Consider the following 24102-nt stretch of genomic DNA (forward strand, 5'->3'; position numbering starts at 1 on the left):
CCAGAAGAGGACGACGACGACGAGGACCACACGGCGTCACAGCCAGGGATCGCCCCAAATCAGCCATTTCCACTGCCAGCTCCGACAGCGCCGCCGACAGCGAAGCCAGCGCCGACAGCGCAGCCACCGGCACCGTGGCAAACGCAGCGATACTGAGACGCCAATCCACCGACTCCTGGTTGGAGGCACTTCCTCCAATTCCTGGACCGGCTCCAGCCACCATTACCGGGTATGTGAGGACCACATACCATGCCGACACCACCATCACGGCCACTCCGGCCACAAGCCCCATCCCCGACCCCGACCTGCCCTGCCCCAACAGCTGGGCGGCCATTCCCAATCTCACCAGCCAGTAGCAGTTCCAGATCGGCGACTGGGTGGAGGCGGTCCATACCCAGGAACGCCAGCAGCAGCAGCAGCAGACCATCAGCAGCAGCAGCGGTAGTCGCCGGCTTGAGGCATTGGCGGCGTCGGCAGCGGCAGCGGCGTCAGCCAAAGCACCGCATTGTCAAGCCAAGCCAAGCCAAGGGGTACCAAGCGCGCCAATAATTCCGCTTCCCACACTCCAACACACACAGACACGTATCGATGCACCGTATGCCGATGCATCGTGTGGAGAGAGCCGGAAACAGCAAGGAGCGAGAGAAGGCGCAAAGAGAGAGCGGGTAACGACCACGAGCAGCCTCTGCACGAACAGCAGCCAACAAAAGATTCGTGTTCGAGTGCCCGTTCGGGAGCGAGTTCGAACTCGAACCACAGCCATGGCACAAACCCCGCTCGATCGGCCACAGCAGCGGTTCCAAATGCAATGCACACAGCCAATACCACAACCACAACCACAAATACAATGATGACATACATCAGCACACAAACAGCGACATCAAACACAAAAACGACAACTACGATTACGTCGGCAGCCAGACGACGATGCCTGCTAACAGCAATAACAGCCAGAGGAACATCAGCAGCAGCAGCAAACACATCAACAACAACAACAACATCAGCCAACGGCAACAAACACAGCCAATACCGATGATTACACAGACGAAGCCGCGTTGACAGAAGTTGTTAAACCGCCGCAACTTTGGCATTTAGCTGGGTGCGGTGGACGAAACCACCGCACTTTACACAGACGAAGCCGCGTTGACAGAAGTTGTTAAACCGCCGCAATTTTCGCATTTAGCTGGGTGCGGTGGACGAAACCACCGCACTTTACACAGCCGAAGCCGCGTTGACAGTAGTTGTCTGTGGTTTAAGAAATCTTTGTGTTTTATGATTCTCTTTGTGGTTTGTGATTTGAATATATGTTGGTGGTGGACGAAACCACCGCACTTTACACAGCCGAAGCCGCGTTGACAGTAGTTGTCTGTGGTTTAAGAAATCTTTGTGTTTTATGATTCTCTTTGTGGTTTGTGATTTGAATATATGTTTAGTGGCGCACAGAATTTTAATTTACATTGGCGAGAAAGAGGAAATAAAGCTTGTCGGTAGTGGTTGGGAAGCGGAATGTGAATGTGTGTGGGGCGAGTTGGGAAAATGGCTGCTTGGCTTGGCGTCGGCATTTTAATGTATTCCTTATTGGCGTTAATTAAGAATTTTTCACAGTTTAGTTGGGCGGCAAACAAGTTAAGGGGCTCGTTAGTCGCCCGACGTGTCACACCGCTTCATCTGCCTCGTCGATCATCTGTAACTGTATCTGTATCTGTACAAAGGAGCCTAGAATTTCTTAGATCTGTGTTCTTCTACCATCCTCTACATGGATTGGTTCCACATTAATCCTAAAGATGCACAAATTTTATAGCTTGAACAAAAAAAAAAAACACATACAATAATCGCATATCACATATTATGTTTTTTGTGGAGGGGGGGAGGGGGAGGGGGAGGGTTCCAAAGTATTTACACGGTCCAATGTTTGCACGGGTAATATAATGGAGATTCTCTTGGTAAAGATTTTATTTGTAATTTATTCGCCCAACTATCGAGAAAGACTCGCGTGTGCCGTACGATACGATCCATTACGATACGATATCGTCTGTGGGCTATTGATGTGTGCATATGTATGTACAATCCGAAGAGAGGATTACTCTTGTTTTGTTCTCTTTCCTAGATGATAATATCGTATCAGTGGTTCTGGAAGGGGGTGCTTAAACCTACGACGAAAGCTATAATCCAGTGGATGGGTCGGAATAGGTGTCCTGTTCCTCCGCTCGGACATAGACCTCTCCTGTCTTGGCCTCGGGACTGTGTTTGGCGAGGGTTGAGGTAGCACTCGTGGCCGTTGCCGTGGCGCCGCTCTGGGGCAGGGCGATCGTGCCACCGGATGAAGAGTTGTCCACTGTATCCACTGTGGGGGCTCCTGCCGAACGCACCGGGGAGCGCACTGTGGGGTCGTGCAGGTTGAAGCTCAGACTGAAGCTGTTGTTCCGCGAAATGTTGCCGTTGCCGCTGCCGTTCAGGGGCTTCACGGACAGGAGGGCCGTGGTGGTGATGCCGCCGCCGCCGCCCGCACCCGGCCCCACGGTCATGCCGTTGCTGGAGCCACTGTTGCTGTAGCCGTCCTGCTCCTGGGCCAGGTCCACGATGGACAGGGACGAGGGGAAGCGCTGAATGGAGAGCGAGACGGGGATCGTGGTGATGACGTCATTGGGCTCGTAGCCACTGGCTGTTGTCGTGATGGTCGGCAGCTGGGCGTTCGCCGCGATGGGAAGGATGCTCAGGGTCCCCGTGGGAATGGTGTACCCGCCGCCGCTGCTGTTGGCCATCGTGAAGGGAAACGACAGCGTGGTGATGTTCGTGGCAGCGGAGAGGGCTTCGGAATCGAGAATCGAAGGGAGAGAGATTGTGGTTGGAGTATCTGAATCTGCATCTGCGGGAGTATCTGTGCCCGGTACTCACTGCTGTGAACTCGCTGTAAATGATGACCACTGCGGGCAGGGTCAACGCCTTGACGCAGCACATGAGGAACCCAAAGAAGAGCCACGCGATCTCCCCGCAGGTGGAGAAGCGGAAGAGCTGCAGCAAGCCGATCGGCTGTGTGGGCTCCAGTCCTGCGGCCACCGGCGCCTCATCCAGGGACTTGCCATCGGTTGTCGTCGTGCCAGAAGCCTCGTCCATCTATCGGTACGACGAAGGACGGAGGAATAGTGTTACTCGAGCCAAGACCCGCGATTTATTCACAGACACGGACAGAGACAGACGGCACGCAAAGGTTAATTCAATTACTGCCACACTCTCAGAGGCATGTATCTGTATCTGTGGCTGTGGCAAGGGTACAGTAGCTACTTTGTATCTTTTGCCATAGTTCTCTCTCATTGACCCGCGGGGTTAACGAGTAATAGAATCTACCGTTTATTATTGGACATTCCAACGCCAATTTGGAGCGATTCGATTCGATTCCCTTTCAGAGGCCCGTACAGAAATCTGTGTGGCGCCATTCGCCCCCTGCCCCCTCTCCTTGTCGTGGGATGGATGATCACCTTTTAATTGATTTTCAACACTTTGATCCTTCAGATACTGTATCTATGCACTGATTTCTGCAGAAGATCCGTTACTGCTCACTCGGACCGCCCAAGCGCGACTGCTGGAACACCGTCCGCGGAGCCACCCATTTATGTTGATTCCCCGATGTGGATGCTGGACAGAGTACTCGGGCTTGGGCATGAGTACTCGTGAGTGTATCGTATCAATCGCTCGCTTTGGGGTTCACAATTCTAATTGATCTCCGCTTTCCGCTCTTGGGGTAGGTTCCGCCGAAAGAGGCGCTTCAATTTACAATGAGAGCAAAAGAGACATTCTGTAGAGGGTTTTTCTTTTCTTTGCTTTTCTTTTCTTTATTCTTTTTCTTTCATTTGGAGGGTGGAAGGTGCAACAATCTAAAACGGAGGCAGACTCTTGAGCCTCCTGCTGGTGCGCAGCACGAATGGTGCCGGCTGATTTGTACCGGCATTTCCTCCAGCGGGAACGACTTCGGGAGCAGCTACGGGAGCGACTGCGGGAGCGACTCCGACCGACTCGCCTTCATCGTCCGAGCCCCCGAGCATTACGCTGTCCAAAGTAGTGCGAGACGCCCGCAGTGTCATCATGTGCCGGGTGCTGCGTTCGCCCAAGGTGTTGCGCACCTTCAGGCAGCTCTTCTGCGACAGGGTTTTTTTTTTCGCCCGTACCCAGGGCGAGGACGCGGCGCTGGCACTCGCCGAATGCCACGGCATGGCTGCTGGTGGGCCCGTCGTCCTCATTGCCGGGCCGTTCAAAAATCGTCTCGAGACCGGTGGGCCTCGACTTTGCGATGGTCTGCGATGGCGCCTGAGAACCGGTGGTCGGCGTCAGGCTGGGCTTCTTGGCCAGGCGGCTGGGACTAAGACTGGGCCTGGCGGCGCTCTGGCTCTTGCTCTTGCAGGCGCGCGGCGTCATTTGGCGCCGAACCATAGTCGCGGTTGCCACAGATCCTGTATCCCCCGGTATACTCCCGGGTGAAATGAGACGAAATGAGAAATGAGTTACGACTGTCCGATGGCCGCAGAACCGAGTACTTCCTTTACCTTTAGCTTTGCCTTCAAGTTTTTTCTTTGCAGGCATTTCTCGTATCTTTTTCCGGCTTTTCCGTCTCCTGGGTAAACCTTTCGACTTCTCAAACGAGCAACGAGCAACGAGCCTCTTTGGGTTGAGGGCTCTCAGTGCTCCACAGGGGAGGGGCTGAGAGGCTGGGGTGTGAGCCGCCAGCAACCAAGCGCGTTGCTTTATTAATATTTTTTTGGGCAGTATATGTCTTAATTTAATTTATGTACATTTTTGTGTTTGTTTTACAATTCAACTTTTAACGACACTTCAAACACACACTAGTACATTTGATGGCACAATAAACTTTACAAACATATAATACTGCAGCAACGAAACACTTGTAACCTCGAAATAGGCCCGCAGCCAGCAGGGGGGGGGGGGGGGAAGTGAAAAAGATAGAGACACAAAATATTCGGCACTTTGACGGAGGGACTAAACTAAACCTCGAACACGTCTCGACTCCACAACGTTCACGACACGACTTTTCCTTTGGACAGAGACCCAGACTCGAGACCAATCCACGATCGGGGCAAAAGGCTCCAAAAGTACGAATTGTCAAGAGTGGGGAGGGGGGACTCGTCAAGTGTGTGTAATAGTGTGTCAAGTGGGTGTGTGTGTGTGTGTGTGGTGTGAGTCAAGAAAGTAAAGTGGGGCCACGCTCAAAAGTATGCTGTCTCTTCCCTTTGTAATTCCCCCTAACTTAAAAATTTGATTTGCAATCCCCTGTGAGTTCGTCAACTTGATGTTTTGTTGGCTGTAATGCGGTGTGTGGTCTTCAGTCCCCTCTACTACCCTTGCCGCCTGCTGAGGGCAGACGACTAGGAATGTATCATGTACATGTGGGCGGGCAGTTTATAGGGGGCGTAATTGTTTTATGCGAAGACTAGCATTTTTGGCTCAATTTAGGCCGTAGTGGTGGTGGTATGGCGGCAACTGATGCTGATTTGAAAGTCGATTTGAAACCGATAATCAATTGTCAGCACCGTTGCCGCCGAAGATTTTTATCACAGATTGTAATAATTTTGTAGTGGGGTGTCGGAGAACCGCACTAATTACGAAAATAACAATGGGGGGGGGGGGGGGGGAAGAAGGGGTTAAAGAAATGAGATCGAAAATTCAGAAAATGCAGTGTTGCAACACGTAGTCAATTGAGGAATAGATAAAGAGAAAAGGTAAACAATGCAGGTGCTTTGCGTGGAAAATAAAAAAAAAAGAGACAAGCACTTGCAGAAATAACAATACAGATAAGTAGTAGACTGGAGTGAAGACGACGGAAAAACAGGTAATAAAAGAGATACTACACTGGAACAAAGACGAGACAAAACAGGTACAATTGATTTACGTTAACAATATTACAATAAACATAACAATTTAAAATAATGTCTATATCCTTTTTTTCTATAATTACAGAGAAGACAAGAAACAGCGGAGCATCGGCCGGCATAGCAAAACACAATGCTTGTAAAGACATTGCGTTGCATACCGGCCGACCCCGTCGTCCCCCCTGATCGTCGAAATTGGCGTCATCCGAAGTCGTCAGAAGTAGGTGCAATTAGCACCTCGTCGTCGTCGTTGTGGCTGTGGCTGCCCTCTTGGAGAACCAGTGGCACTGGTCCGGCCACCAGCTGGGAGCCAGAAGTAGATGGCACACATTTTACTGTGGCGACACGGGTCCGGCCGCCAAAGTGAAATGGATGTGAGTGTGTGTGTGCGTCGGCAATTGTGGCCCTAATGTAGAGCGAGTGGCACTGGTCCGGCCACCAGCTGTGGGCAATGGCGGACAACGACACACCTACTCGAACGGCACAGGTCCGGCCGCCCAAGTGTAATGGATGTTTGTGTGTGTGTGTGTATTTCCATTCCAGGTACACATGGCACTCTGAATGCCACGGCACCTGGTTCCAGCAACCAGTTGAGGGCAATGACGGACATGACACACCTACTCGAACGGCACAGGTCCGGCCGCCCAAGTGTAATGGATGTTTGTGTGTGTGCGTCTGTGTAGCGGAGAGTAATGTCGGTGTCATTTTAATCGTAATTGCAGCTGATTAATTTCTTGCTTTTCCTTTCCAGCTCCTTTGGCACTCTGAATGCCGTTGGCACTGGATCCGGCCACCAACTAAGGACGATGGCGGACACGACACACCTACTCGAACGGCACGGATCCGGCCGCTCAAGTGCAATGGGTGTTTGTGTGTGTGTGTGTATTTCCATTCCAGGTACACATGGCAATCTGAATGCTTTGATGGCGGCAGCGTCCGTTGTTCATTTTTGTTGTGGCATGCGAGTGATATGCATTTGTCATTTAATCCAATGCAGTGGCAGAGATGTGTCCAATTAGTACACAGCGTTCCAGGATATCTGGTTGTAGGCCTTAATGTCATCCATGGAGTCGTCATCTTTCCACATCTCATCGTCATCATTTTCTTCATCCATTTCAGGATCCGTCTCTGGAATGGCGGCTGGCGTTGGCCCTAACGTTTTTTGTGGTGGCTGTGATCGTGGTGGTTTCTTTGACCGCCTGGTTGCTGGAGCTGGGGCAACCACTGTTGCTGCTGCCATTGTTGGTGGATTTTCCGATGTAACTGCAACTGCTGGAGTTGCCGTCACTGCCTGGGATTGGATGAGCGAGGTGAGTAGTGACATCGTCACTTCCAGCCTTTTTTCCAATTGCGTCATCCTCTGCGTATTCTCCAACAGTGCCTGGCTGCAGGATCCCTCGAAAGATTGGCGTTTCGGCTGCATCTTCTGCCGGGAGCGGTTTTTGGCAAACTGCTGCTGCTGCTGCTGCTGCTGTCGCTGTTGTTGTTCGCGCTGCGGCTGCTGTTGCAGCTGCTGTAGCTGCTGCTGTTGTGGTGCCTGGGAACGGCTCAATGGCTGCTCTGGACGTCGTCGCCCAGTGCGTGGGCCAGAGGCAGCAGGCGTCTGTTTTTTTGTCTGAATTGGCTGCTGCTGCTTCTGCTTCTGCTGATGTTGTTGTCCTCTTCGTCGCCCAGGAGAGGAGACATTGAGTGGCGTCCATGCTGCCTGCTGCTGCTGCTGTCCGCGCCAGGGATTGGCTGGCGTTTGAGCTGGCTGTTGCTGCTGCTGCTGTCGGCGCTCTGGATGTGCTGGTGTTGTTTTTGCTGGTGGCTGCTGCTCTGGCAATGGCTGCAGAAGCGAGCTGCGCTTGCGACGCAACTCCTGCATGGCCACTCGGTGCGACAGAAGGCGGCCCCTTGCTGCCTTGAATGCCGGACATCCCTTGTAGGCGCTGATGTGGGCGCCCTGGCAATTGGCGCATTTAGGGGCGTTTGCCCTTGGCTTGGCACATGCCGTGGACGCGTGGCACCCGCACACTTCATACAGACGAATGAACGCCTGCAGTAGGTGCGGGTGTGCCCAAAAGCCTGACATCTGTGGCACTGGGCTGGGTCCACTGGCTTGGCCTGCCTCTCAACGATCACCAACTGGTTGCCCAGCTGGGTTAATTGGAGGTCATCGTGGTGGCTTTCATCCGGCTTGGGGGCTATCTCCAACTCGAACTGGTCGAGTGGCTGTCCATCGGATCTCGCTTTAATGGCTCTAATAAATTTAACTGAATAGCCCAGTTCGGCCATCTGATTTGTTATTAATTGGGTGCTTGTGGAGTGGTGGAGATCTCGCACGACGATCCGTAGCCCACGGTCACTCTTGTGCTAGTGTGTGTAGTGGCCAGTCATCGCCTCGCTGCCGCTGATGAGCTTGGTGTGATAGCTACTGTTGCCCACCCTCGGGTCATTCTGCAGCTTGTCCAGAATGGGCATAATGTCGGGGACAGCTGGCAGAATGATGGGGGGGGAAATAATTGTCGTTGGTTGGTGCTGTCGCTGCAGCATCCGAATTTGTCTGGCATTGGGCATACTCAGGGAGGGCAGCTGGAGCAGCCCAACGCCGCCGCCGCTGCTGCTGCTGTGGGTTCCTGTGCCGCAACTACTAGTTGCATTTGCAGGTGAGTGAGGTAGAGCTAGTGGAGCATTGGCAGTGGCAGGGGCAGGGGCAGGGGCGGGGGCAGGGGCATTTTGTGTAATTGTCCGCTGATGTTGTTGCTGGTTTGATTGTTGGTGATGATGGGGATGGTTTTGAATTTGGGGGATATGGGATTTGCTTGCCTGTTTGTTGGTACTTTCCCGGAGTCGTCGTTTGGCCGATGCATGATTGGCATCCAAATTGTCGTCGTCATCGTCGTCATCAAACTCAACAACCATGACATCACTGTCATCATCATCGTCATCATCATCAACCTCGGCGCGGACGCGCTTCAGTGGCAGCAGAGGTGGATGGGATATCATCGGTATTGGCTGTGTTTGTTGCCGTTGGCTGATGTTGTTGTTGTTGATGTTGATGTGTTTGCTGCTGCTGATGTTCCTCTGGCGGCAGTGGTGGGGGGGGGGTCCGCCTGTTAACATTGCTGTTAACAGGCATCGTCGTCTGGCTGCCGACGTAACTGTAGTTGTCGTTTTTGTGTTTGATGTCGCTGTTTGAGTGATGAAGTATGTCATCATTGTATTTGTGGTTGTGGTTGTGGTATTGGCTGTGTGCATTGCATTTGGAACCGAGTTCGAACTCGCTCCCGAACGGGCACTCGAACACGAATCTTTTGTTGGCTGCTGTTCGTGCAGAGGCTGCTCGAGTGCCCTCTCGTACTGTCGCTGGTACGAGGTCGTTACCCACTCTCTCTTTGCGCCTTCTCTCGCTCCTTGCTGTTTCCGGCTCTCTCCACGCGATGCATCGGCATACGGTGCATCGATACGTATCTGTGTGTGTTGGAGTGTGGGAAGCGGAATTATTGGCGCGCTTGGTACCGCTTGGCTTGGCTTGGCTTGACATTGCGGTGCTTTGGCTGACGCCGCTGCCGCTGCCGACGCCGCCAATGCCTCAAGCCGGCGACTACCGCTGCTGCTGCTGATGGTCTGCTGCTGCTGCTGGCGTTCCTGGGTATGGACCGCCTCCACCCAGTCGCCGATCTCGAACTGCTACTGGCTGGTGAGATTGGGAATGGCCGCCCAGCTGTTGGGGCAGGGCAGGACGGGGTCGGGGATGGGGCTTGTGGCCGGAGTGGCCGTGATGGTGGTGTCGGCATGGTATGTGGTCCTCACATACCCGGTAATGGTGGCTGGAGGCGGTCCAGGAATTGGAGGAAGTGCCTCCAACCAGGTGGCGGAGTCGGTGGATTGGCCTCTCAGTATCGCTGCGTTTGCCACGGTGCCGGTGGCTGCGCTGTCGGCGCTGTCGGAGCTGGCAGTGGAAATGGCTGATTTTGGGCTTTGGTTGGATTTGGTAATACATTTTTTTTTTCGACCGACGCGAGTGGAGTTTTTGTCAAGACAAATTATTCACACAGTTTTTTATTGGATTTTTTTTCAATATATACCCGCTTTGGGTTGAGGGCTCTCAGTGCTCCAACAGGGGAGGGGCTGAGAGGCTGGGGTGTGAGCCGCCAGCAACCAAGCGCGTTGCTTTATTAATATATATTTTTTTTTTTTTTTTTTTTTCTGCAGTATATGTCTTGATTTAATTTACAAACACACACTAGTACATTTGATGGCACAATAAACTTTACAAACAGATAATACTGCAGCAACGAAACACTTATAACCTCGAAATAGGCCCGCAGCCAGCAGGGGTGGGGGGGGGGGGGGGGAGAGAAAGGGAAAAAGAGAGACACTAAATATTCGGCACTTTGACGGAGGGACTAAACTAAACCTCGAACACGTCTCGACTCCACAACGTTCACGACACGACTTTTCCTTTGGACAGAGACCCAGACTCGAGACCAATCCATGATCGTGGCAAAAGGCTCCAAAAGTACGAATTGTCAAGAGGGGGGAGGGGGGACTCGTCAAGTGTGTGTAATAGTGTGTCAAGTGTTTTTTTTTTTTTTTGTTTTTTTTCTGTATTAACTCTTAATTTTATTAAATTTTATAAGCCTGGGACTTAACTAAAGCTAGACAGGGAGCTGTATTAAGTTGGAGAGACCGGCAAGAAGTTCCGGGTCTCTGCGGGACGGCCGCAAAGCATTGCTTCGCAGGGACCATGGTTCCTCCTAGCCACTCTCGTTCCTTCGGCGCTCGCACCTACGCAGCTCCTTCATGGCGCCGGCTGCAAAGTTGCTCCAGGCCGACCATACCATGAGGTCTTCCACAATCTTTTCGATCAGGTTGTTCGGCGTGAGATGCCCGCCGGCGGCTCGCCACAACTCCTCCCTAATAAGTGAGAAGCGCCCACATTGAAAAATGATGTGCTCAGCGTCTTCAGTGGCGTCGCCGCACCACGAGCAGTTCGGCGTGTCAAGTGTGTGTGTGTGTGTGTGTGGTGTGAGTCAAGAAAGTAAAGTGGGGCCACGCTCGAAAGTATGCTGTCTCTTCTTTGTAATTCTCCCTAACTTAAAATTTGATTTGCAATCCCCTGTGAGTTCGTCAACTTGATGTTTTGTTGGCTGTAATGCGGTGTGTGGTCTTCAGTCCCCTCTACTACCCTTGCCGCCTGCTGAGGGCAGACGACTAGGAATGTATCATGTACATGTGGGCGGGCAGTTTATAGGGGGCGTAATTGTTTTATGCGAAGACTAGCATTTTTGGCTCAATTTAGGCCGTAGTGATAGTGGTGTGGCGGCAACTGATGCTGATTTGAAAGTCGATTTGAAACCGATAATCAATTGTCAGCACCGTTGCCGCCGAAGATTTTTATCACAGATTGTAATATTTTTGTAGTGGGGTGTCGGAGAACCGCACTAATTACGAAAACACGTAGTCAATTGAGGAATAGATAAAGAGAAAAAGGTAAACAATGCAGGTGCTTTGCGTGGAAAATAAGAGGAAATACACTAAAATAAAAAAGAGACAAGCACTTGCAGAAATAACAATACAGATAAGTAGTAGACTGGAGTGAAGACGACGGAAAAACAGGTAATAAAAGAGATACTACACTGGAACAAAGACGAGACAAAACAGGTACAATTGATTTACGTTTACAATTTTACAATAAACATAACAATTTAAAATAATGTCTATATCTTTTTTTCTATAATTACAGGGAAGACAAGAAACAGCGGAGCATCGGCCGGCATAGCAAAACACAATGCTTGTAAAGACATTGCGTTGCATACCGGCCGACCCGTCGTCCCCCTGATCGTCGAAATTGGCGTCATCCGAAGTCGTCAGAAGTAGGTGCAATTAGCACCTCGTCGTCGTCGTTGTGGCTGTGGCTGCCCTCTTGGAGAACCAGTGGCACTGGTCCGGCCACCAGCTGGGAGCCAGGAGTAGACGGCACACATATTACTGTGGCGACACGGGTCCGGCCGCCAAAGTGAAATGGATGTGAGTGTGTGTGTGCGTCGGCAATTGTGGCCCTAATGTAGAGCGAGTGGCACTGGTCCGGCCACCAGCTGTGGGCAATGGCGGACAACGACACACATAACTCGAACGGCACAGGTCCGGCCGCCCAAGTGTAATGGGTGTTTGTGTGTGTGTGCGTCGGCAATTGTGGCCCTAATGTAGAGCGAGTGGCACTGGTCCGGCCACCAGCTGTGGGCAATGGCGGACAACGACACACCTACTCGAACGGCACAGGTCCGGCCGCCCAAGTGTAATGGATGTTTGTGTGTGTTTTTTTTTTTTTTTTTTTTTTTTATTGGGTAAACAATTTATATTTATAAAATAACAATTATGGCTGGGAAGGGGGGTGGGTCCGCTCCCGCGGGACTGCCGCTAGGCATTACTTCGCGGTGCGGGCTGTGGGGTCATCCTTCTGGCTTAGTTTGTCCGGCTTCGCTCCAGCCTGCGCAGCTCCTTGATCACGCTTGCTGCCATGTAGGCGACCGCGTACCAAGATTGCTCATCGGCTAGCATCTCGTCGGTGAGGGTGTCCACACTCACTTCTGCAAGCGTCTCCCCTAGCCTCGTTCGTTCTTGCGAGAAGCGGGGGCATACAAAGAAGACGTGCTCTGCATCCTCGTCGACTCCAGGCCCGCAGCAGCTGCAATACGGGTCGTCAGCATGCCTAAAGCGATGCAGGTACTGCTTGAAGCAGCCATGCCCCGTCAGCAGTTGGCCCAAATAATGGTCCATTTGGCCGTGCCTTCTTCGCAGCCATGGGCTAAGCTGGGGAAGGAGACGTCTGGTCCACCTCCCTTTTGCCGCTTGGTCCCAGGGCCGTTGCCACTGGGCTATAGTGCGCTCTCGCCGCTCGCTGGCTACCTCCACTCCGCTCTGCCGCTCAGCTGCCAGGAGATCCAGTGGGAGCATGCCTGCCACAATAAGTGCGGCGTCTTCAGACACCGTCCGGAAGCAGCATGTAACCCTCAGGGCACAGCGTCGGTATGCGCTTCTGCAGTCTCTGCTGTATGTGGAAACCATCATTGCTGGTGCCCACACTGCTGATCCATATAAGATTATGGAGGTGACCACCCCAGCGATGAGCTGCCTGCTACGCTGGCGTTGTCCCCCTGTATTGGCCATCATCCTGCTTATGGCCGCCGTTGCTGCAGTCGCTTTTGCGCTGGCGTATTCCAGGTGGGCCTTGAAGTTCAGCCTCTGGTCCATCATTACCCCTAGGTACTTTAGCGCAGGCTTGGTCCTGATGATCGTGCTACCGACTCTCACGCATGCCTGCTCGACCTTTTTTCTGCTGCTCATTAGCACAGCCTCCGTCTTCTTCTCCGCCAATGCTAGCCCGTTGGCTGCGAGCCAGGCCACTATCATCCCCACTGCTACGTTGGTTTTCTCCTCTACGTCTCTTACGTGTTTCGACACTGTCACCAGTGCTATGTCGTCGGCGGAGCCCACCAGGGTGCACCCTTCCGGTAATGTAAGCCGCAGGATATCGTCATACATCACGTTCCACAGTATCGGCCCTAGGACCGAGCCCTGTGGGACGCCTCCGGGGATTTGGTGATGTTCTGCTCCTTCTTCCGTGTCGTAGATCAGGACGCGGTCCGTGAAATAGCTTCGCAGAGTCCGTGTGATTTGCTCAGATATACCCCTCCTGGTCAGGGCCTCTAGGATGCTCTTCCAGCTGGCAGAGTTGAAGGCGTTTCGTACGTCTAGTGTACATACTAGGCAGTACTTTTTGTCGCCTCCAGCCCATCGCGTTCCTGCCATGGCTTCTCTGGCAAGGTTTGTCACCATCTCGATGGCGTCAGTGGTGCTCCTCTGCTTGCGGAACCCGAATTGGAGGTCGGAAAGTCCGCGACGCTCAGCCAGTTCCGCCTCCAGTCGGTTACATACCATCCTCTCGAAAATCTTGCCCATGGTATCCAGCATGCACAGCGGCCGGTATGACGATGGGTCGTTGAGCTCTTTGCCTGGCTTGGGTATCAGAACCAGCCTTTGCCGTTTCCATGCTCGTGGGACTGTCCGCTCCGCTAGGCACTGGGTGTACATTGTGGCGAATGCTTCCGGATGGGCTCTAGTTATGCATTTTAGTGCTGCATTAGGGACTCCATCTGGACCTGCCGCTTTCCCGATCTTCAGCTTACCCGTGGCCTCCAGTACTTCTCTGGCAGTGATGATGGTGGTGGTGTCCCTCAGGCTAGCTCCTTCTACCCTAGCTTCCTCTTGTAAGGATGGTTGTCTAGGGAATAGGGTGCCGACTATCTCTCTCATGTGCACCGGATCCTTGGGCATAGGCTGTCTGTTTAATCTCCCCATGACTAGTTTGTATGCTCCACCAAAAGGTTCCGCATCGGCCGCATCGCAGAGCTCCTTGAAGCATTTGAGTTTGCTGCTTCTGATGGCCTCCTTCAGCTCTTTTCTTTTGGCCTTGAATGCCGCGCCATTTCTGCCAAATTGGGCGGAGCCTCTTGCTCGCTGGTAGGCACGCCGAGCTGCGCAGCACTCCCTCCTGGCCTTGGCAATGTGCTCATTCCACCACGGTACTGGCCGGTGCCTGCTTCCTCCGATCTTTCTTTTTTTCATGGCTGCATCACAGGCCGCTTTGACGGTCCTGTAAACGGCAAGCGCGGATGCTTCAGCATCCCCGGCGGCGCTTAGGTTTTCTGCTGCCGAGAGGAGCGCGGCTCTGCTCAGGCTTTCCTCCTTGTACCCGGCTTGGAGCGCCCGCTGTATCCTTGTTGTGTTCCTGGGTGCAAAGGTTTCCGTCATTACGGCTAAGTGGTCGCTATGGGTGTAAGCACTCAGCACTTGCCACTTCGCGTGGCGTGCGAGCTCTGGGCTTGCAAAGGTGAGGTCTATAATAGACTCCCGCCCTGCTTTGCTGAACGTTGGTGTGGTTCCTGTGTTGAGGAGACAGACGTTCAGGCTTGCAAACTCGTCCAGGAGCGATGTCCCACGGGGTGTGTTCTTGGCGCTGCCCCAAGTCGTGGCCCAGGCGTTAAAGTCGCCCGCTATCAGGACCGGCGATTTGCCTCGTGCGTCGTTAGCGATGTTGCTGATGATCGCCTCATACTCCTGCTGCGTGAACCTTGGTGCTATGTAGCAGCTGTAGACAAAAGTGCCGCTGTGCTTAGCTCTCACATATCCCACTCTGGATGCTCTGTGGGTAAGCTGGCCTGGTTGTGGGCCACAGCTCCAGATTGCTGCTCCTCCGTCTGAGCTTTGCTGCCAGACTCCTTCGTGTTTTTTGCCGTACGGCTCGCTGAGTAGCGCTATGTCGATCTTCTGCTCCAGGACTGTTTGCGCCAACAGATCCTGAGCAGCTCGGCAGTGGTTTAGGTTGAGCTGCAGGAGCTTAACCATCAACCAGTTTTGCTAGTGCCTTCTTATACTCAGGGCAGCTGCGGCTGAGGGCCGAGTGGGCTGCTGAGCGGACGTCTCCTGGCTTGCCAGCGCATAGTATGCACATTGGCGGGTTGTTGCACTGGTTGTGCTTGTGCCCCTTCCCACCACATTTGTAGCATGCATTGCTTGACACAGGCCGCTTGGATCTGCACCTGGCTGCAGTGTGTCCATAGGCCATGCACTTGAAGCAGCGGGTTGGCGCAATCCGTTGCCGCACGCGGCAGACAACCCAGCCGATTCGAACTTTTCCGAGCTCCAGGAGCTTCTTTGCGAGTGCGGGCTGAAGGTTCAGCGTAGCTACCTGCGTTGCGCCATATGCTTTCCGCATGTACGGCACTGCTCCTTGTGTTAAGTCGCCGTCGATCGCTGCAGCTATGGCCTCACATACCTCGTCGCCTGTCGTGAGCTCGTCTATGTTGAGTACCTCAACCGCGACTGTCTCTGCAGCTCCTGGGTGGCGGGGTCTGAGGATTGTTGCATCCTTAGAAGCAGCTCGCCCGAGGCTGTCTTCCTGATGCCCTGAACCTTGTTTTTGAGGCTCTGGAGCGTTGGTGCTGCCTTCACCAGTTTGAGGATGTCGGCGTATGATGCCTCCTCGGTGCATTTGACCAGCACTGCGTCTGGTCGGCCTGTCTGCTTGCGTTTCGCACGCCTGCCTCTCACCTCACTCCACTTCTGTGTAGGGTTGGTGTCTTCCGCCTTGCCGCACTGCATCTTGGTTTCCTCTTGTCGAGTGGCGTCAGCTTGGTGTCCTTGCCTGGGCCTTCCGCGCGCGCTCTTCTCCTCAGTTCGGGGTTTTGCTTCGCTCTTGTGGGCTCCTGATGCCGTTTGCGTCGCCTTAGTCGCACCGGGCTTGGTCATCCTGGGTAGGGGGCCAGTTGGGCCTGCAGTGTGATCATGGCACTGGCATCCTCCTGGCGCTGCCCTTTTATCCTCTGGCGCCTGCAGATGGGATTTGACTTCCACTTGCAACTCCTTCATGCGTGCTACCATCTTCTTGATGGCCATGTTCTGGCCCTTCTCGTTCATCTGGTAGAGTAGGTCGTCCAGGATTGCGCCAATCTCGTCTATGTCCTGAAAGCAGTTCCTGCTTCGCTTGGGGGGGGGTTTTCTCCCGCTACTCGATGGTGTAGGGGGGTCCCTCGGCCTCTTCAGAGTATCAGTGCCCTTGCCGCCGTCCTGCGTGGCCCCACTGGCAAAGCTGTGCAACGAGCTCTGCTTCATTGGCGGTGTTAAAGCTGCTTGTGGCGGTATTCGGGCCACCTTTGAGGCTTTTTGGAAAGCCATTGCTCCTTGGCTTGTAGCGAATTTTGCTTCGTCGGCCAAGTGTGCCACCGGCGAAGCAGGATTCGGGGGAACATCTCTCAGGGCCTCCAGGGTCCGCGCCCCGGCCACGGGATTCCTCCACGCGTGTGAATTTCGGATGGAACTTATTTTTTTATTTTTTTTTTTTTTTTCATGTGGAAAATTTGTATTTTATTGTAAACAAGTTTACTGCTACCTTTCGTGGCAACTTAATCTAGTTTTACATTTAAGGGGAAAAACAATTGATCACAGGAGATACATACTTAAACTTAATGTTACATATATGGAGTAGGTACATACATTATTTAGAATATTTACAAAAAGTTAATGAGATGTTATAGGAGGGATCTAGTAGGGAGATCCAGTGGATGACTCCTTTTGAGTCTTCTTTTCCTTGGCGGGTTAATTAGACGTCTGGCTAGCGCATTAGGGTGACCACCAAGTCGTTGCAAGTACCTTGCTGCATGTAATTGTATAACATCGCCCACTTTGGGAACCTTTAGGTCCCTCTCGATGTCGCTGTTTCGTATGTACCATGGAGCATTGCATATTCGTCGTAGAATTTTTGACTGAGCAACTCTAATTTTATTTAAGTTGGTTTTTGACGCGATGCCGTAAACTTGAAGTGCGTATTTCCATATGGGGCTGAGGATGGACTTGTATATCGTGACTTTAGGATGGAACTTATGCGTAGGTGTATGTGCGGTTTGCAGGTGATCCCGCCTAGGAGTTAGGCAGTACCTTCCCTCAGGTGCGGTCGCTGACAGAAGCTAGCTGCTGTGGGCGCAGTTATCTTCCGCAGCGGTCTCTGTCGAGGGCTGGATGCTTTGGCACTTAGTGCCCCTTCACCGCACTGCAGTCGATCAGCTGGTTAGTGGCCTGCACTATCCAGCCCTGGTACCCCAGTCGATCAGCTGCGAGGCCTGTAGTGAAGAAGAAGAACGGGAGAACCGGCCCAAAGGAGAGAAAGGATGAAAAAAGTTGGGAATCTCCAAGTGACGAGTGAAAAGCGCCGTCCAAAGCACTCACGGTGGGCCCCAGCGCCCCTGCCCCCTTTGGGTGACCGTGGAAGTGCAACGCGCAGCCCGGATCAGAAGCCAGTCGGGGTGAGACTCGATCCTCCCAGGTGAGCACGCGGTGTCAGCAAGAGCTTGAGCTAATTTCGGGTATTTTTTTCCAGATATCTTTCGCGATTTGTCTGTGTCTTGCAGAGCAGCTGTTTGGCGCGTCCGCACTCGAAAAATTCGCGGGTGTGTGCGTCGGCAATTGTGGCCCTAATGTAGAGCGAGTGGCACTGGTCCGGCCACCAGCTGTGGGCAATGGCGAACAACGACACACATAACTCGAACGGCACAGGTCCGGCCGCCCAAGTGAAATGGATGTTTGTGTGTGTGTGTGTATTTCCATTCCAGGTACACATGGCACTCTGAATGCTTTGATGGCGGCAGCGTCCGTTGTTCATTTTTGTTGTGGCATGCGAGTGATATGCATTTGTCATTTAATCCAATGCAGTGGCAGAGATGTGTCCAATTAGTACACAGCGTTCCAGGATATCTGGTTGTCAAGATGGTACCTCATGTTGCGGGCGTAGGCCTTAATGTCATCCATGGAGTCGTCATCTGTCCACATCTCATCGTCATCATTTTCTTCATCCATTTCAGGATCCGTCTCTGGAATGGCGGCTGGCGTTGGCCCTAACGTTTTTTGTGGTGGCTGTGATCGTGGTGGGGCAACCACTGTTGCTGCTGCCATTGTTGGTGGATTTTCCGATGTTTCTGGAACTGCTGGAGTTGCCGTCACTGCCTGGGATTGGATGAGCGAGGTGAGTAGTGACATCATCACTTCCAGCCTCTTTTCCAATCGCGTCATCCTCTGCGTATTCTCCAACAGTGCCTGGCTGCAGGATCCCTCGAAAGATTGGCGTTTCGGCTGCATCTTCTGCCGGGAGCGGTTGTTGGCAAACTGCTGCTGCTGCTGCTGTCGCTGTTGTTGTTCGCGCTGCGGCTGCTGTTGCAGCTGCTGTAGCTGCTGCTGTTGTGCCTGAGAACGGCTCAATGGCTGCTCTGGACGTCGTCGCCCAGTGCGTGGGCCAGAGGCAGCAGGCGTCTGTTTTTTTGTATGTATTGGCTGCTGCTGCTTCTGCTTCTGCTGATGTTGTTGTTGTTGTCCTCTTCGTCGCCCAGGAGAGGAGACATTGAGTGGCGTCCATGCTGCCTGCTGCTGCTGCTGTCCGCGCCAGGGATTGGCTGGCGTTTGAGCTGGCTGTTGCTGCTGCTGCTGTCGGCGCCCTGGATGTGCTGGTGTTGTTTTTGCTGGTGGCTGCTGCTCTGGCAATGGCTGCAGAAGCGAGCTGCGCTTGCGACGCAACTCCTGCATGGCCACTCGGTGCGACAGAAGGCGGCCCCTTGCTGCCTTGAATGCCGGACATCCCTTGTAGGCGCTGATGTGGGCGCCCTGGCAAATGGCGCATTTAGGGGCGTCTGCCCTTGGCTTGGCACATGCCGTGGACGCGTGGGCACCCGCACACTTCATACAGACGATTGAACGCCTGCAGTAGGTGCGGGTGTGCCCAAAAGCCTGACATCTGTGGCACTGGGCTGGGTCCACTGGCTTGGCCTGCCTCTCAACGATCACCAACTGGTTGCCCAGCTGGGTTAATTGGAGGACATCGTGGTGGCTTTCATCCGGCTTCGGGGCTATCTCCAACTCGAACTGGTCGAGTGGCTGTCCATCGGATCTCGCTTTAATGGCTCTAATAAATTTAACTGAATAGCCCAGTTCGGCCATCTGATTTGTTATTAGTTGGGTGCTTGAGGAGTGGTGGAGATCTCGCACGACGATCCGTAGCCCACGGTCACTCTTGTGCTAGTGTGTGTAGTGGCCAGTCATCGCCTCGCTGCCGCCGCCATCGCCCAGGATTGCCATGATGTCATCCCTGGTAGCCATGTCGCGGGCCTGGATACGGACACCATTGCGGCTGATGAGCTTGGTGTGATAGCTACTGTTGCCCACCCTCGGGTCATTCTGCAGCTTGTCCAGAATGGGCATAATGTCGGGGACAGCTGGCAGAATGATGGGGGGGGAAATAATTGTCGTTGGTTGGTGCTGTCGCTGCAGCATCCGAATTTGTCTGGCATTGGGAATACTCAGGGAGGGCAGCTGGAGCAGCCACGCCGCCGCCGCTGCTGCTGCTGTGGGTTCCTGTGCCGCAACTACTAGTTGCATTTGCAGGTGAGTGAGGCAGAGCTAGTGGAGCATTGGCAGTGGCAGGGGCAGGGGCAGGGGCAGGGGCAGGGGCGGGGGTGGGGGCAGGGGCATTTTGTGTAATTGTCCGCTGATGTTGTTGCTGGTTTGATTGTTGGTGATGATGGGGATGGTTTTGAATTTGGGGGATATGGGATTTGCTTGCCTGTTGGTTGGTACTTTCCCGGAGTCGTCGTTTGGCCGATGCATGATTGGCATCCAAATTGTCGTCGTCATCGTCGTCATCAAACTCAACAACCATGACATCACTGTCATCGTCGTCATCATCATCAACCTCGGCGCGGACGCGCTTCAGTGGCGAACGGGCCGCTGCAGCAGAGGTGGATGGGATATCATCGGTATTGGCTGTGTTTGTTGCCGTTGGCTGATGTTGTTGTTTTTGATGTTGATGTGTTTGCTGCTGCTGATGTTCCTCTGGCGGCGGTGGTGGGGGGGGGTCCGCCTGTTAACATTGCTGTTAACAGGCATCGTCGTCTGGCTGCCGACGTAATTGTAGTTGTCGTTTTTGTGTTTGATGTCGCTGTTTGTGTGCTGATGTATGTCATCATTGTATTTGTGGTTGTGGTTGTGGTATTGGCTGTGTGCATTACATTTGGAACCGCTGCTGTGGCCGATCGAGCGGGGTTTGTGCCATGGCTGCGGTTCGAGTTCGAACTCTCTCCCGAACGGGCACTCGAACACGAATCTTTTGTTGGCTGCTGTTCGTGCAGAGGCTGCTCGAGTGCCCTCTCGTACTGTCGCTGTACGAGGTCGTTACCCGCTCTCTTTGCGCCTTCTCTCGCTCCTTGCTGTTTCCGTCTCTCTCCACACCATGCATCGGCATACGGTGCATCGATACGTGTCTGTGTGTGTTGGAGTGTGGGAAGCGGAATTATTGGCGCGCTTGGTACCGCTTGGCTTGGCTTGGCTTGACATTGCGGTGCTTTGGCTGACGCCGCTGCCGCTGCCGACGCCGCCAATGCCTCAAGCCGGCGACTACCGCTGCTGCTGCTGATGGTCTGCTGCTGCTGCTGCTGGCGTTCCTGGGTATGGACCGCCTCCACCCAGTCGCCGATCTGGAACTGCTCCTGGCTGGTGAGGTTGGGAATGGCCGCCCAGCTGTTGGGGCAGGGCAGGTCGGGGTCGGGGATGGGGCTTGTGGCCGGAGTGGCCGTGATGGTGGTGTCGGCATGGTATGTGGTCCTCACATACCCGGTAATGGTGGCTGGAGCCGGTCCAGGAATTGGAGGAAGTGCCTCCAACCAGGTGGCGGAGTCGGTGGATTGGCGTCTCAGTATCGCTGCGTTTGCCACGGTGCCGGTGGCTGCGCTGTCGGCGCTGTCGGAGCTGGCAGTGGAAATGGCTGATTTGGGGCGATCCCTGGCTGTGACGCCGTGTGGTCCTCGTCGTCGTCGTCCTCTTCTGGCAGTGGATCCGCGTGGCATAGCTGCGCTGGATTGGCTTTGGTTGGATTTGGTAATAAATTTTTTTTTTCGACCGACGCGAGTGGAGTTTTTTCAAGACAAATTATTCACACAGTTTTTTATTGGATTTTTTTTCAATATATACCCGCTTTGGGTTGAGGGCTCTCAGTGCTCCAACAGTGGAGGGGCTGAGAGGCTGGGGTGTGAGCCGCCAGCAACCAAGCGCGTTGATTTATTAATTTTTGTATATGTCTTGATTTAATTTATGTACATTTTTGTGTTTGTTTTACAATACAACTTTAAATGACACTCAAACACACACTAGTACATTTGATGGCACAATAAACTTTACAAACATATAATACTGCAGCAACGAAACACTTGTAACCTCGAAATAGGCCCGCAGCCAGCAGGGTGGGGGGGGGGGGGGGGGGGGGGAGAAAGGGAAAAAGAGAGAGACACAAAATATTCGGCACTTTGACGGAGGGACTAAACTAAACCTCGAACACGTCTCGACTCCACAACGTTCACGACACGACTTTTCCTTTGGACAGAGACCCAGACTCGAGACCAATCCACGATCGGGGCAAAAGGCTCCAAAAGTACGAATTGTCAAGAGTGGGGAGGGGGGACTCGTCAAGTGTGTGTAATAGTGTGTCAAGTGTGTGTGTGTGTGTGTGTGTGGTGTGAGTCAAGAAAGTAAAGTGGGGCCACGCTCAAAAGTATGCTGTCTCTTCCCTTTGTAATTCCCCCTAACTTAAAAATTTGATTTGCAATCCCCTGTGAGTTCGTCAACTTGATGTTTTGTTGGCTGTAATGCGGTGTGTGGTCTTCAGTCCCCTCTACTACCCTTGCCGCCTGCTGAGGGCAGACGACTAGGAATGTAGCATGTACATGTGGGCGGGCAGTTTATAGGGGGCGTAATTGTTTTTGCGAAGACTAGCATTTTTGGCTCAATTTAGGCCGTAGTGATGGTGGTGTGGCGGCAACTGATGCTGATTTGAAAGTCGATTTGAAACCGATAATCAATTGTCAGCACCGTTGCCGCCGAAGATTTTTATCACAGATTGTAATATTTTTGTATTACGAAAATAACAATGGGGGGGGGGGGGGGGAAGAAGGGGTTAAAGAAATGAGATCGAAAATTCAGAAAGTGCAGTGTTGCAACACGTAGTCAATTGAGGAATAGATAACGAGAAAAGGTAAACAATGCAGGTGCTTTGCGTGGAAAATAAAAATAAAAGAGACAAGCACTTGCAGAAATAACAATACAGATAAGTAGTAGACTGGAGTGAAGACGACGGAAAAACAGGTAAAACACGTAATAAAAGAGATACTACACTGGAACAAAGACGAGACAAAACAGGTACAATTGATTTACGTTTACAATATTACAATAAACATAACAATTTAAAATAATGTCTATATCTTTTTTTTCTATAATTACAGGGAAGACAAGAAACAGCGGATCATCGGCCGGCATAGCAAAACACAATGATTGTAAAGACATTGCGTTGCATACCGGCCGACCCCGTCGTCCCCCCTGGTCGTCGAAATTGGCGTCATCCGAAGTCGTCAGAAGTAGGTGCAATTAGCACCTCGTCGTCGTCGTTGTGGCTGTGGCTGCCCTCTTGGAGAACCAGTGGCACTTGTCCGGCCACCAGCTGGGAGCCAGGAGTAGACGGCACACATATTACTGTGGCGACACGGGTCCGGCCGCCAAAGTGAAATGGATGTGAGTGTGTGTGTGCGTCGGCAATTGTGGCCCTAATGTAGAGCGAGTGGCACTGGTCCGGCCACCAGCTGGGAGCCAGGAGTAGATGGCACTCATTTTACTGTGGCGACCCGGGTCCGGCCGCCAAAGTGAAATGGATGTGAGTGTGAGTGTGCGTCGGCAATTGTGGCCCTAATGTAGAGCGAGTGGCACTGGTCCGGCCACCAGCTGGGAGCCAGGAGTAGATGGCACACATTTTACTGTGGCGACACGGGTCCGGCCGCCAAAGTGAAATGGATGTGAGTGTGTGTGTGCGTCGGCAATTGTGGCCCTAATGTAGAGCGAGTGGCACTGGTCCGGCCACCAGCTGTGGGCAATGGCGGACAACGACACACATAACTCGAACGGCACAGGTCCGGCCGCCCAAGTGTTTGTGTGTGTGTGTCTGAATGGCTGGCGGTAAGTATTTTGAGAGCCCTTTTTTTCGTATGTGTGGCTGATGGATTTTGTTCCTTTTCCAGGACCATAGGGCACTCTGAATGCCATGGCACTGGATCCGGCCACCAACTAAGGACGATGGCGGACACGACACACATAACTCGAACGGCACAGGTCCGGCCGCCCAAGTGTAATGGATGTTTGTGTGTGTGTGTGTATTTCCATTCCAGGTATACATGGCACTCTGAATGCTTTGATGGCGGCAGCGTCCGTTGTTCATTTTTGTTGTGGCATGCGAGTGATATGCATTTGTCATTTAATCCAATGCAGTGGCAGAGATGTGTCCAATTAGTACACAGCGTTCCAGGATATCTGGTTGTCAAGATGGTACCTCATGTTGCGGGCGTAGGCCTTAATGTCATCCATGGAGTCGTCATCTGTCCACATCTCATCGTCATCATTTTCTTCATCCATTTCAGGATCCGTCTCTGGAATGGCGGCTGGCGTTGGCCCTAACGTTTTTTGTGGTGGCTGTGATCGTGGTGGTTTCTTTGACCGCCTGTCTGCTGGAGCTGGGGCAACCACTGTTGCTGCTGCCATTGTTGGTGGATTTTCCGATGTAACTGCAACTGCTGGAGTTGCCGTCACTGCCTGGGATTGGATG

At 53.0% G+C, this 24102-nt stretch overlaps 2 protein-coding genes across 2 annotated transcripts; both read right to left on the reverse strand.

Moving 5' to 3' along the window:
* Positions 1-1880: 1880 nt before the first annotated feature.
* LOC117194764 lies at positions 1881-3011 on the reverse strand. The gene is made up of 2 exons (XM_033399262.1): positions 2896-3011; positions 1881-2809 (listed from the first exon to the last, which is right to left on the reverse strand). Exon 2 carries the CDS (start codon positions 2760-2762, stop codon positions 2163-2165), a length of 600 nt encoding a protein of 199 aa, XP_033255153.1. The 5' UTR covers positions 2763-2809; positions 2896-3011; the 3' UTR covers positions 1881-2162.
* Positions 3012-19930: 16919 nt separating this feature from the next.
* Positions 19931-21536, reverse strand: LOC117194690 (mucin-5AC-like). Its single transcript, XM_033399200.1, has 2 exons — positions 21432-21536; positions 19931-21323 (listed from the first exon to the last, which is right to left on the reverse strand). The coding sequence occupies exon 2, from the start codon at positions 21305-21307 to the stop codon at positions 20216-20218; it is 1092 nt and encodes a 363-aa protein (XP_033255091.1). The 5' UTR covers positions 21308-21323; positions 21432-21536; the 3' UTR covers positions 19931-20215.
* Between the last annotated feature and the right edge of the window lie 2566 nt (positions 21537-24102).

This window comes from Drosophila miranda, assembly GCF_003369915.1.
Source record: "Drosophila miranda strain MSH22 chromosome Y unlocalized genomic scaffold, D.miranda_PacBio2.1 Contig_Y3_pilon, whole genome shotgun sequence".
Lineage (NCBI taxonomy): Eukaryota > Metazoa > Arthropoda > Insecta > Diptera > Drosophilidae > Drosophila > Drosophila miranda.

Coding starts and splice junctions, on each gene's coding strand:
- LOC117194764 (XM_033399262.1), bottom strand. CDS start 2,762: ATGGCCAACAGCAGCGGCGGCGGGTACACCATTCCCACGGGGACCCTG.
- LOC117194690 (XM_033399200.1), bottom strand. CDS start 21,307: ATGCCACGCGGATCCACTGCCAGAAGAGGACGACGACGACGAGGACCA.